The sequence below is a fragment of the Melospiza melodia genome, chromosome 1, assembly GCF_035770615.1.
Source record: "Melospiza melodia melodia isolate bMelMel2 chromosome 1, bMelMel2.pri, whole genome shotgun sequence".
In the NCBI taxonomy this organism is placed as follows: domain Eukaryota; kingdom Metazoa; phylum Chordata; class Aves; order Passeriformes; family Passerellidae; genus Melospiza; species Melospiza melodia.
This window is the reverse complement of record NC_086194.1, coordinates 56439296-56453423: the sequence shown is the minus strand read 5'-3', so window position 1 is coordinate 56453423 and position 14128 is coordinate 56439296. Positions and strand designations below refer to the sequence as shown.

The 14128-nt window shown below is 36.9% G+C and overlaps 1 protein-coding gene across 1 annotated transcript in view; it reads right to left on the bottom strand.

Moving 5' to 3' along the window:
* The window catches only part of GOLGA4 (golgin A4), a 72945-nt gene that overhangs the window by 28941 nt on the left and 29876 nt on the right, over positions 1-14128 (bottom strand). The window contains 5 exon segments of the mRNA XM_063158686.1: positions 6015-6162; positions 6974-7057; positions 8015-8202; positions 10848-10986; positions 11511-11609. Of these exon segments, the coding sequence (XP_063014756.1) occupies positions 6015-6162; positions 6974-7057; positions 8015-8202; positions 10848-10986; positions 11511-11609 (658 nt within the window).

The window sequence follows — 14128 nt, the reverse complement described above, 5'->3', positions numbered from 1 at the left end:
TACATTTAATGCAGACCTTTTATCAGTGTGGTAGCTGACTGTCTGGCACTTCTAACTTCACAAATAAAATGTAAAAATAAAAAAATTAAAAGTTAAGATTTGCTCCCAGAAAACTTGAATAGCTGTAACTTGTTTCAAAATAACACTCAAGCTGCAGTGCTGAGATTTATTTACTCTTGCTCAGGATGCACAAATCCACTGAAACACAATTTACAAAATAAAAGCAATAATTCCACAGCTTCATCTCATGCTAAGGAGACGCAGTCTAACATGCTTTATTCACTTCACAGATGATAATTTAGACATAAAAAGAAAGCAAATAAATTCCAGCATTGTGAACTTGTTTATTTATTCAATATCCCTAAAACTCACTACAACTGATGTCAGAGTCTACACAGAATTACACAAGACTAGAGTTCAATCATTTTTAGGGAAATCTCTTTTCCTGAATGGATCTTGAATGTGGAAAACTGTTGAGGACAGTAAACCGGCTGGGGAAAAGCTTACCATGCTCCCCTGGAGGGACAACCCTTAAGCAATAACCTCCCTGGTCTTGGTGAGGAAAAAAACTTCCCCAAGAGTGCCCTGTTGCTGTATGTTGATTCCATGTATCCCATTGACCCTTCCCCTTTGTTCTGCCCCTGCACCCTCATCTCAATCGTTCTGATGTTCTGCCCCGGCCCTCGCTATCCCTATATAAACCCCTGCTCTCTCTGCCTAAAAGAGTTCTTTGTCCCTGGACCCCTTCAAGGTAGGAGCTCAATCAATAAAGACCCTCCCATACGAAGACTGCGTCCCTTCCTTCTGCATCGCTCGTGGCTGAAATCACCCGAGAGCTGAAATCATTCAGCAGGAGTGAGATGTGCCTGTGCACCCAGGACGTCCTCTTAAAGACGCTCCTCTGGGAAGGCTGCGGCACTCCACCACCTCCGCCTGCTGTGACAGAAAACCCCTACAGCCTTATTAGAAAAATTTAGTACTTGCATAACAGAATTTTGGAAAAACATCTGTGTAAAATTCAAAATCACAATGCCAATCTCAAGACTGTAATTTATCAGAGCACAAACCTCTAAAAGTATATTATTCTATTATACCTTGGACTACTGGGACTCTATTTTGCAAGGAAACAGCAAAGAAACAAACTTCTGAAGTTTTATTTATATGCTAAGCTTTCTTCCAATAAATTCTGTTCCCAAAAGAAAATCATAATAGAATCTCTAGTTTTATTGATTCATCATTAGTTCGTAGGCATTCACAGCAGTTATTGCAATCTTTGCTTTTTTTGAAGTTATCTTTAATAACATTCAAGCATGTATTTGAGAAGTGAGCAATAACTTCCATTCCACATCTTTTGACAACATTAAACACTGAAGATTTTAACCACAGCCTGTACTTTTGAGACAGTGCTGCAAATATGTCTTCAAGTAACTTAATTCCATACAATTGGATTCACCCCAATTCTGACTTTCTACAGAATTTTCTTGTTTTTTGAGGAAGCCTTTTTCTGACTACTCACAGCAAAAATCATGTTTTAAGGCAAAATGGGGCTGTTCTTGATTCTGGCAGTACCAAAGCAGATCACTGTATCCACTCTTCCACTTCTGGTTCTGCTTAAATGCTAAAACTATTACAAAAATTTAAGATCACTAGAGATTATTTCAAACAGAAACAGTCTAAAATGTAATACAAGCATGCACAAGGCTTATAGTTCCTTATTTTGCACAGTTCTTCACAGTCCTATGAAGGCATTTTGCCACATGCCATCTACAGGACTCAAGTTTTCCCCACTTGCGACACCAGGCACAAGTTGATTATGAATACAGCAGATTAATGCAAAACTGTGTTTGGAGAATGGTAATGACTTCCCTGATGCTCCTCTCAGTCCTAACAAAAGCAGGCCAAGCAAAACTGGTGAAGTCATTCAGTATTACAGCATCATCTTTTTTCAAAACCAAACAAAAATCGAACCAAACAAGCAAACAAATATATAAAACAAAACAAAAATCCACCCCATCCTGTGGACCTATGCAAAGTATAGCTTGAAAATAAAGCCTGCAAGTAGAACATTAAGTTATTTCGCTTTTCCATACACATTTTCTGATTCTTGTTCTGAGCATCATGTACATTATTTTCATTTGAGAAAATGTTATTTTTGTTTTCATTTATTTTCATTTGTATTCTCTTTCCTTCTGCAAAAGGAAAGAGAATACATTTGCCATAGCCCACAGATCAGCCAAAGAGAAGATCCAGATTCACAATAGGATTGACTACTGATAGGAATTGCTGAGAAACATGCAGTACAAAAGCTGCATCATCATAATCACAAGCAGGATGCTAATACAAAACTAGACAAAAGCTGATGTTTAAAAAGCCAAGAGGGTGTGAAAGCACAAAGAAGCAATACTTCACAGAAACACAGGTGGATCACTAAAAGTTAAATTATACGCCTCTCAGGCACATTTAGCCCTTAAGCAAAACAGAATATTTTCATTCAAAGTAGTTAATTCTAGTGTAGCTGGACACAACCAAGTTTCAAACCAGCAGAGGGCTAAACTATCATCAAGCAGACAGAATGTGGTCTCTATTGTCACTGTTACTCTTAATCTGTGAGAGATTTTAATTCTCTGTATCAAAACATGAAATAAAGTCCATGTTTTTATTTAAATATACCTACTCTGAATGTAGAGAGTAAAGGAACTGCCTCTGCAGTCTTCTCCAGCCTGCAGAACTCTGTTCCGGGAAGATCTTTCAACCAAGTATGGGTTGAATGAAGTCTCACAAAGGCACATCAGCAAATCAGAAATAGAAACAAGCACACCAACAGAGTCTCAGGTTCGTCTTGCAAAACCTCATTCATGTGACAAAGCCAGACAAATTGAAAATTTTCCTGTGCAGTATGTAAATCACAAAAAATGAGTCTGAGCAGAGTTTAGGAGTGCAAGGTTTGCAAATCTGTTTTTTACACAACATGGGGTGGACAGTTGACTACTTTACCTACACCACTCCAAAGTAGCAGTCTCGGTTCCCTTCACCTTACTCCTCGCACCCAGAGTAATACTTATCACTGCAAAGCCTTCTGGTTTCCTCTGCTGGTGCTGCACACCTTTTCTCTTTGTCTAGAGTGCCTCCCAGTGCTAAACACTGTGAAGGAAGCAAACCAGCTTTGGATATCGGCTGGCAAAGGAGAGATTCACATTCAATTTCTGAGGGCTGAGAGCAGGCATCATGTCCCAGTTTTGAAAAAAAAAGGTTGAAATCATTTCTACAGCTAACTTGTGCATCTAGGCAGGATTTTAAATGAGCAGTCCAATCCTTTTTTCTTCACTGAAGAAAAGTGCAAAGTATATGTTAATTAAGCTTGCAAAAAAAAAAAAATGCTGCCTATAAGTAGGATTTGCTTTCTAAAGACCTTGTTTGCTCACAGACTATTAGTAAGTCAGTAATCTGCATCCTGAGAAGTCATAAAGTACTTAGGCTAGGTAATCCCAAGAGAAAAAAACTTAAGTTTAGCTAGAAATTTATAAATACTAAAAAGATCTTTGTTGAAGTAAAAAAAGAAATGTGTTGTGGTTACCTCAAGTAGAAGTGCCTGAGAAGCATAGAATTTACTTTTAGAACCCATTTCAAGCACCCAATGTGTGATGTAAAAAAACCAGCACCCTTACCCCAGTCCTGTTCATACAAGGCTTGGGAAAGGCACCATGATTCACTTATTGGCATATGTGGATGCACAAAAACAAGATGCTCTGAGAGATTTCAACATAATGTACCTCTAACTACAAACAGAAAAAGAACTGAACTGAGGAGACCGAATTACAATTTATACTGTTTTGTACACAACAAAAAATAAGCATACATATCTTTTCATTATTTCATTACACAAAAATGCATTCACATTAAATCAAACACTGGAGCAATTCTAAAGTCCTGATTTACAAAGAAAAATGCCAGAGATGTAACAGTAGGCAAGATGACACGGAAATCTATACCAATTTTTAGTCTCCAAGCAGCACCACAAAAGTAAATTTCAAGTGTATTATGCTTATCCTTATACATAAATGAAATTAACATTTCTACTTCATTCCATAATTTCAGTTCTTCACTAAACTATGACATAGAAAAAGATGTCTAGAATTTAACAGTCTGCCATGTGGTTTATGATGACACTAGCAGAGCAGGGAGGTTGGACCAGATGATACACTGTAGTCCATTCCAACCTTACCAAATCTGTGGTTCTGTGAAAGTCACCTCACATTAACTATCCAAAACCCAGAACTTCTAAATGTGACCTCAAATACATGAAATTGCCCAATTCATAAATCCATTACAACTCAAAGGCTGAGGCCTAAAAAGCAATTTCAGGCTCTCTTGGTATGCAAGGCGGTTTTCTCAAATAATTTAGTTCAACTGTATTGAGCCACACTAACATTGTAGATTACAATATTTTTGGAACGTATTAAGCCGAGGATGTAATAGAAAAATATAATAAAGGTCACCTTACAATTCTGTCTTAAAAGCAGTGTTAACTAATTTTCCAACACACATACATGCATGCTTAAAAGACTATAATAAATAAACACACTCGAAGGTAAAGTTGACACTTAGGCATTGTAAAATCAACCAAAGTACTTAAAATTTTTGTTCAAAAAAGAGCACATTTGACACACAAATCTCCCACTAGAAGAGTCTAGTGTACTCAACACAACATTCATTCAAATTAAACTACTTCTCAATACAACAGAAAGTTTTCCAGTTGTCTACAGAATCATCTCTAACCTGATTTCCACTTCTGGCCAGGCAAACTTGAAGAAATTACTGCATTAATTAGTGTGTGTAGATAGTACATTAATAATTCACAATTGTTTCTCCTGCCTCAAGAAACACTATTGCATACCACTATGATAATAACTTCACATCTACAGAAGTATTAAAAGATTCTTCACCTTCTTTTTTTAACCATGAAGAGCTTTCTAGTCTCCCAGTACCAAACAAAATACATGGCAGGACTGACTGACTTTTGAAGTATGAATTTCCAGAACTAAAAAGATGCATGTAACTGTGAAAGGGTAGGAGAGGAAGGGACCTAATGAAAATGTTTATTACATTCACAAGATGGATGCTGCAGCTGGTTTTCTGCATTACAGCAGAATGATCTATCCAAATCAATCTTTAAAATTGCAAGTTCTAATCTAAATCTATATAGATTTAAAAATAAACCACTATGAACTGCATTGTTTGACCTCTTCATTGCTTTTTAGAGAAAGAAAATATGTATAGTATTTTATTCAAAGTAACACCTGAGTTTCTCCCAAAAGAGTGAGCTTCTTTGCATGCCCATGAGAACAAATTAAATCATTCTAAAAGAATTCTGATGTAGTACAAAACAATTTCACTGTTTAAAAAACAATGGTTAAACTTCATTTCATGCAAAAGTAGAACTCCAAGCACACATAATGTTACCTAATTTCCATAAAAAGCAAACTACATCATATAACAGTTACATACATGTTCCTCTGTTACAAGCCTGAGGCAAAAGGAATCATCACTGCTGTTTCACTTAAATCAGAAATGCTTCCATTAAAATAATTGAAAGAAAATTCTTACTATGGTTATAACATTTTTACTTCTCCACAAACTCTTATACACTCACTGCTATGTTTTCTATGTGAATTCCTGGTGGCATTATAATGACAATTTATAGGTACTTCCGAGTTTCTCTTCTTAAGTTAGACCAGAAGAAGACTCCATCAATTTTTTCCTGTACAAACAAGGAAGTACAGTTGCATTTCAGAAGTTTCTTTCCTAAATCCTGCTTTATTGGTAACAGATCAGTCAAAAGCATCCCTATACTCTGCTGTCCAGAAGTGTAGTTAGTAATAATGCCATAGGTGACGTGTAGAACAACAGAAAAAAGAGCATCTCTTAATATTCATTCCAAACAACTGTAGGAAAAGACCACACTGAAGCTTTCTGATGTACAAATGTGAAAGCAAATAATCTAGGTATATTCTTACCAGCTCTTTCAGATTTTTCTTTCTGCTCTTTTAATTCCTCGCCTTTTGTAGTTATTTGTTTGATTCGAGCACGCAGTTGGGCTACCTCCTCCTCCTTCATTTCCAACGTTTCATGCATTTGCCGCTTTGTCTCTGCAATTACCATGCCCTATGGAAAAGGTCCTCGTGATAAAAAGCTAGCAAATAAGTAAGACATATATCTGAAACAATCTCAAGCCAGGATACAACCCTTGCCAGGAATAAACTGTAGTCTCTTATTATGAGACCAGAGATCATAGGATTTTTCTATGTCAGAAAACAGAAAATGCTAACAAAAAGAAAGTAAGAATAGGGCTTATTTTTAAGAGTATCCAAAATTTATCAAGTGGTGAAAAGAACTCCAGCAAACACGGACCATCCAAAAATTTCCTCTTTCTAGTATAGGCACTTTCCTTTGAATCACGTATTCAAAGGAATCACGTAAACAAACCCAAACTAAAAGCATTGTAGAGTCCGTACTTCTCCTTTGAGTTTATACCATACAATGTTAGTCATGTCACTTATGACACCACCAGAAGTTACTACAGGTACCAAGACTGTGATTAAAAAACTTTCAAGGAGTGAAAAATGGAGAAACTCCTTATTGTCTATTGAAAGCACAGTTACTTTATTGGTTATTTTAAAATTAATTTAATTCTATCTCATCTTTATTTGTGTTTGGGGTTTCTTTGTTTGTTTCAGAATTGGCATCAAGGAATGTATTCAGTATATCTGCTTCATCCTATATAATGTTGTGTTGCAGTATTAAGTACAATTTAACAGACATATGATATATATACAATAAAATTCTTAAGTAGCTTAAATTACTTGTTTATTAAAACATAGATGAAACCATCAGACCACTAAAACCAGCTTCTAATACCAAGAACTAGATATTTTGTGTTTTAAACAATCTTCATCAAAACCTACAGCTTTTTTACCTTGTCTTGTTCTAGCTGTTCAATCAAATTCTTTGCATCACGTAGCTGTGTAATCAGTTTAGTCTTCTCAGCCATGTGAAGGTCCTAAAAAAAGATCCCAACCACAAGCTGGTTGACAAACAGCTTAGCTTAGATTCGGACCCTGCACTATGCCTTGGAGGAAGAACACAGAACACAATCAAGGGAACTGAAGTGGGCAGTTTTAAATTACTTTTACATCTCCCAGAGGTAGGCTGTCTTATGGCATCTGTAATAATTCAGAGATCTGAAGGCTTTGTTAGAACCTCCACACATGGAGGTCTGAGTTGGTAAAGTAAAATAAGAAATATGTCTAAGATTTCTGCTCTATTACCTGCATTTTGGTTTACAAGCATCTCAGCAATGCAACATAAATGATTGTTACTAGCCGTGTTCTAGAAAATGTCATTAAAACACTCAGGTCTTTCAGAGCTTTTTCAAACCAGGCTAGTGCTCAGAGATGGGAATCTAATCTCTGTAACTAAAGTTAAGTACAGCTATACTTAGCACATTTTCAGATTTCATTACTATTGGCCACCTTACTTACACTCCACACTCATCATTAATGGCCTTAAAAGGAAAATTGAGCAAGTATTTATTTATTAGCTTTGGTATTGCACTTCGATTCACTATATTGTGATCTCCACTGCCCTGCCTTCATTTTCTTTCTCTTAATTTATATAATTAATGCCTCATTCATGGTATCTTAAAGGTTTAGTTCTGCTCTACTTTTCTCACTTTACCTTCTGTCCTAAGACAGCCTTTTTCTCACTCCAATTTTCCACAACTACTTATTTCTAATACCATTCTGATGGTTATTTATACAGTAAGTCTTCATACCCTACTTCACCACTCTAGAGTAATTGCTAAGTGTATTCATTCCAGGTGTGTTTTGAACCTTTTTCTCCAAAAAAGTACAGGGAAAATTTATTTCATGGTCTGCCCTATCAATAAATTTTGGAAATACTGGAGTTCTTACTGTATTTTCATGGTTACCCATAAAGCTAAGAGTATTTTCCATACCTTCATTTTTTCCAGTTCCTGAAGCCTCTCTTCCAGCTGTTCTTGAAGTGCCTCTTTCTCGTTGGTCAGTTGGGCACAGGACTCCTTATGTGACCGAATAGTCTCCTTACAACGTTGCAGCAAGTTCTCTTGGCGCTTCACCCTCTGATTAAGAGTTTCCAGTGTTTTAACAGAATCTTCATTATCCTCTATAAGACAACATACCAACATTACCACATGCATGATATTTCCAAAATGCAGATCTGCAATCATTCACAATGCAGTGGACTCAAAAGTCTCTAAAGAAAGTTGTGTGAAGTCTGCAAAACTTCCTACTTCCTCTGTAAGTGCCAGAAATATTCCACACATACACAGAGTAGTAAAGAACATTTAACACCAAGTTAGCTTACAAAAGCCCATACTTTATGAGTTTTAAAATGAAGCTATTAATGAACAAGGTTTTTTACATAATTAAAAAGTCATCATGATTTATAAACCTGCCTGCTGCTACTAACAGAATATGCACGAGTAGGAAAAAATGTGATGCAAAGTAAATCACAACTCTCAAGTGCCATGAACACTTGCTTTCCCAAGGCTGGGTATGAGAGCAGTTCTAAAATACCCAGATTGGCAATATTATGTTCAGCAGGATAAAGGTTATACTTAGTGTCTTTCTGAGCAGTACTCATAGAATCATAGACAGGTTTGGGTTGGAAGGGATCTTAAAGATCATCTAGTTCCAACCTCTGCCATAGGCCAGAACACCTCACAGAACAAGTTGCTCAGAGCTGCATCCAGCCTGGCCTTTAACAATTCAAAGGACGGGGCAACCACAACTTCTCTGGGCTACCTGTTCCAGTGCCTCACCACCCTCACAGTAAAGAATTTTTTTAATATCTATAATTTAAACCTACGCCCTTTCAGTAGGTTTGAATCACTGTATAACTAGCACATTTGGTAGTATTTTACTGTGTGCTTCTGCTCTGATGCTCTAGAGGTTGCAAGAGTATTTGACATTGTACTGGATTTGCATGGCCAAGCTTCAGTAGTTGAAAGGGAACTACAGGGGTGGCTTCTGCAAGGAGCTGCCAGAAAGCTGCCAGAAGCTTTCTTCATTTCCAGCAGAGCCAATCCCCGGCAAAACTCCAAAGACAGATGTGCTACTGGTCAAGGCTGGGCCAATTAAGAATGGTGATAACGCCTCTATGATATAAAAATTTAGAAGAAAGAAGAAAAAAGTTACTGCACAGTTGTAATTGCAGCCAAAGAAAAGCGGAGTGAGAACATGTGAAGGGAACAACTCTGCAGACATGAAAATCCACGGAGAAGGAAGAGGAGGAGGTGCTCCAGGCACTGGAGCTAGGATTCCCCTGCTGCCTGTGGTGCAGACCATGGTGAAGCAGCTGTGCCTCTGCAGCCCATGGAGGACCAAGGGGATGCAGAGATCCACATGCAGCCCATGGAGGAGCCCATGCCAGAGCAGCTGGATGCCCGAGAGGAGACTGTTGACCCTGTGGGAGGCCCATGGGAGAGAGAAGCCCACTCTGGAATAGCCTGTGCTTCAAGAACTGCACCCTGTGGAAGAGTGACCCATGCTGCAGCAGTTTGAGGACTGTGGGATGGGCTCACATTACAGCAGTTCACAGGGAGCTGCTGCCCATGAGATGCACTCATGCTGGAGAAGTTCCTGGAGAATTGTCTCCTATGGGAGGGACCCCACAATGGAGCAGGAGAAGCACTCCTCTCCCTGAGCAGTGGATGAAATCACAGGTGATGAACTAACCATAAACCCCCATTCCCTGACCCTCTGGGGAAAGAGGTAGAGGTGGGGGGGGCAGGGAGGGGGAAGGTGTTTTTAAGGTTTTATTTTACTTCTCATTATCCTGCTCTGATTTTATTAGTAATAAATTCACTTCGTATCTATAATTCGAGGCTGTTTTGGCAATGATGGTATTTAGTAAGGGGTCTTATCCCAACTCATGAACCCTTCTTTAAATTTTGTTTCCTCTGTCCAGCTGTGTAGGAGAGTGAGAGAGCTGCTTTGGTGGATGCCTCGCACACTACAGTCCAAAGGCAGACTCATGCACAGAAAACATCTGGAATCACACTTTTTCATTATTGACTAAGCAGTACAAAAACCATGGCACTAGATAAGAACATCTCCCCCCCTAACACTTCCTATCATCCCTGCATATAAAAAACATAGCAGATGCTGAACAAATAATTTCAAGATATATGTTTACCTCGGTCTTAACCCCGCCTTTTATGAAGGGTACCAATGAAAGACACCTTTATTATGTATCAGCATTATAATGTCCCTTGCTCAGTAATCAAATACATACAGCACTGAGAATCCCACTAATTTAAACAAACTCCAGAAGTGAGGAATATTCAGGTTACTCAATAGCAGGAATATCAAAATTGATCTTTGTTTGTACTTTTCTTCTGATAAAACAAGAGAAAAACCCCCAAACTCACGAACAAAAAGACAAAGACTGGCAACTAATCTGCTCTCTAAACTCCAGGGATAGGTCCTCACTTATGGGGGACCGAATCTCTTAATTGTATTAAGTTGGGATAGTAAGAACACCTACCAACAAAGCAATAATTACAATGTTATTATCAATATTGACAAAGGAAAGACATACAAGATCTGAATTCTTATGAAAATTTAGTTTCTTAAAAGGATTATCCTGTCCTCTAACTGTCAGATGGCTTTCAAAACAATTGTCTTCTTCTAGAAAATATATCCTTACTACGACACGGTCAGCCCTAAATATTGTTACTCCATCATAAATAACAACAGGTTTATTCCCCAAAATGCAACATCTCTTGAAAAAGCCACAATGCCTACCATTGCTTCCTGGTTCCACAATATTTTCTGCATTGACTTCTTTCGTTGGACTTCGAACTTGTGGTTCTGATTGGACATTTTGATCGGGCAATTCAGCGCCTATCTGACCATTCTGTAATCTCTGTTTCAGCAACGACACCTAAGCAAAATGTGCTTTTTGTTAAAAAAAAATCTAAGGATTCAAAGCAGATAATTTTTTAATCTTCAAAACTAGAAAGAGTTAAATCAATTTTGATATTAGCAAGTAGAAAAAGGAAAGATCTGTCTGAAATTTTTTACCATTTTTTAGAACTCAGAATTATGCTTCCAATTAACAAAAGACTATGGGTACAGAAACAAAGACCAGTTAAGCAAAATACATGAATTTTGCAAAAGCAATTTTAGGTCAGACATCTGCTAATGTTGATGTCTTGATAACAAAAATATCACAAAGGCATTTAAGTGCAAATCAGCCAATCCTATTTAACATGAGTGAGATTTTTACAAAGGTATCCTCTACCACAAAGACACACTTATGTCCAGGAAATTCTAAATTCACAAGATGCTTTTCAACTTCAGAGCAATTATAATAAAACATGGATATGCATCATAGGAAATATATAGCTAAAAAGAAAAGTTAAGAATAGCAGTTTTAAACATCATCTGTTTGGTAAATTATCTTACCTGAGTTTGCAGGACATTAATAAGTTGATCCTTTTCTTCTAAGGAAGCATCAAATTCCTCTTGGAGATGTTTCTTAGCTTGTTGATCCATCTGGAGCTCCTGATAACGCAAACACATCTCAAATGAATGTGAACTCAATGAATGTAAACTCAAATGACTTATGAAAATATTCTGAAATATTATGAAAATATTATGAACTCAAAAGACTTAGGAAGATATTATGAAATAGCATCTAAAATATTTCTTTCATAGTTGTGATCCCAAAATACAACAATAAAGTGTATTTTTTTTTTACTATACAACATTCTGCACAATATAGTAAGAACATCCAATTATAATACTGGGATTAAAACAGCAAGAGTCTAGATCTGATGGAAAATTATCAAGGATTCTTTTTCCTAAAAGTAAGTTTGTATAGGGTTCATTTCAAGCCTGCTCCTTCCGTGCACACATTTCTCTTCTCTCTCTTCCGTGCACACATTTCTCCTGGAAGCTCAAGACTGTACTTTGGAAGATTCTTCACTTTGCTACCAAAATAAATCAACATAAAGAGAAGAAATGTAAAATTCATTACATTCATTCAGTGTGACACCATTCTAAAATAACAAATGCCATGTATAAAAGAAGAAAATTGGTCTTTTTATTCCACAAACATGTCTCAAATGAGAAAGGCAGAGAATACCAAACAATTTAAGTATGTGGCTTTACTTGATACTTATATGCATTTGTTTGGCTGAACACTCTTAGAAGCTTGTAGATATTGCCTAAAATCTTTAGTAATATCTACAGAATCTTATAACATATTTCCTGAAGGAGTTTTTTTAAATTACTTCCAACACTTTAAAGTTTAAACATTTAAATTTCTTTAAATAATTATCATTCTAATAGAAAATACGTGTACCTAAATTAATTCACATCTAACTGCTTATTCCAAGAACCAGAACCACACATACATCATGCATGCACTGCAAGTACTTTCAGAAAATTTTCAATATTTTTTATTTATATGTTTATTTTATCCATAGATATCTTCCAGGAAAAGAATGCTTTATGACCGTTATTCTGCAAAGATCACTTGTACAAAACAATCACCACCCATGAACATGAGTTCCATTAGCCAGGCAAAGACAGAGGACGATCAATAGCGAAAAAAAGGATTAAAAAGCAAATGAGACAAAGCAACACTGGATGTTTCCTGAGCTGCTTTCCTCCAACTCCAAATCTTGTTTTTATGCTGTCTTGCTGTCTATCCCTTACCTCCAACAGTGAATGCCCTGCCACAGATGAGGCTGATACCAGCACTGAAAACCATAGCTGTATGAATTGAGCCTGCCAGGCCATGCAGAGGCATGATGGTGAGGGAAAGCATCACTGTAAAAACCATTACTCTCTTCCCACCTATATCCACTTCTTAACACTGCATTGCCTCATGTTCTCAGCAATTACTGATCACACTTTTGCCCTGTGCTTCTGAGCTTTAGAAGCAATTCCTTACAAACAAAGCAAAGCAGGCCAGTGTCAGAACAAGTATCAAAGAGATTTATTGAAATCAACACAGAAATGGTCCTCTTTGGTTCTGAGAGTCCCTTCTGATCCTGTATTGTGAAGGAGAACACTGAAGACTGCTCTAAGAGTGGTTTTGAGGAATTACTCCTAACAAGAGTACACTTAGGTAAATAAAGTCACATTTATTTCTAGGGACTGTGTCATACTGTTATTTTAGCCTCAAAGGAAGATTGGTTTCCTCATACATAGCTCTCTTAGAAGAAACTAGCCTGATTCAACATATTTATGGGAAAAATGGACTGCATGATGAAGGAAAAGATTATTATAATTAATTTCTGATAGCAAATTACTACATCAATGAATTAACTACTTTGGACCATGTTAGCTTCCACAATGGAAACTTACCATTTTATTTGTAATTTTCCCTTCGTTGTCTGTTTTACCTAATGCTGCAACACCTGGGCTTCCAAAAGATCAGAAAAACACTTTCTGAAGTGTATCAATTAATGAAAAAGAATTTCAGTGTTAGATTTGAAGGAATCTTTAAATTTACAAGATTGGTGAGAATGAAATTAAATTTTACACAAAATATACATATATAAATGTATATATATAAAAGAGAAATATATGTGTAACTTATTCACATTTATATGAATCACAAAGTCTATGACAGAAGTAAAAAAAAAATACACATGGTCCAATTCTATCATATGCCAAAGATTTAACTCTGTTCCACATTTGCCTTCCTGACTTCAACAAATAGCAATAAACTGGAAAACCAATCCTACAGTAGCATGTAGATATGGACCTACCACAGAAAAAACTTTTTCATTTGACCTTGTAGTGATCTGGAAAAGATACAACCTTGGCAAGCCAATTCTGACAGTAAAGCAATGTTTTTTTCCCGCATATACACTGATAGTTTAGCTTAGGACACCGTGACAGTCTGGACACAGGCTATAGCTCAGATGAACACAGTACTCCCAGCACTGACTCACTGTTCTCAGCTGCTGGGGCAGAAACAGCACAAATGTGAACCAAAATGCTATCCCACCAGCACACACAATTTACAGCACACTCACCTGAATTACTCTCAGAATCACTGAAGAGTG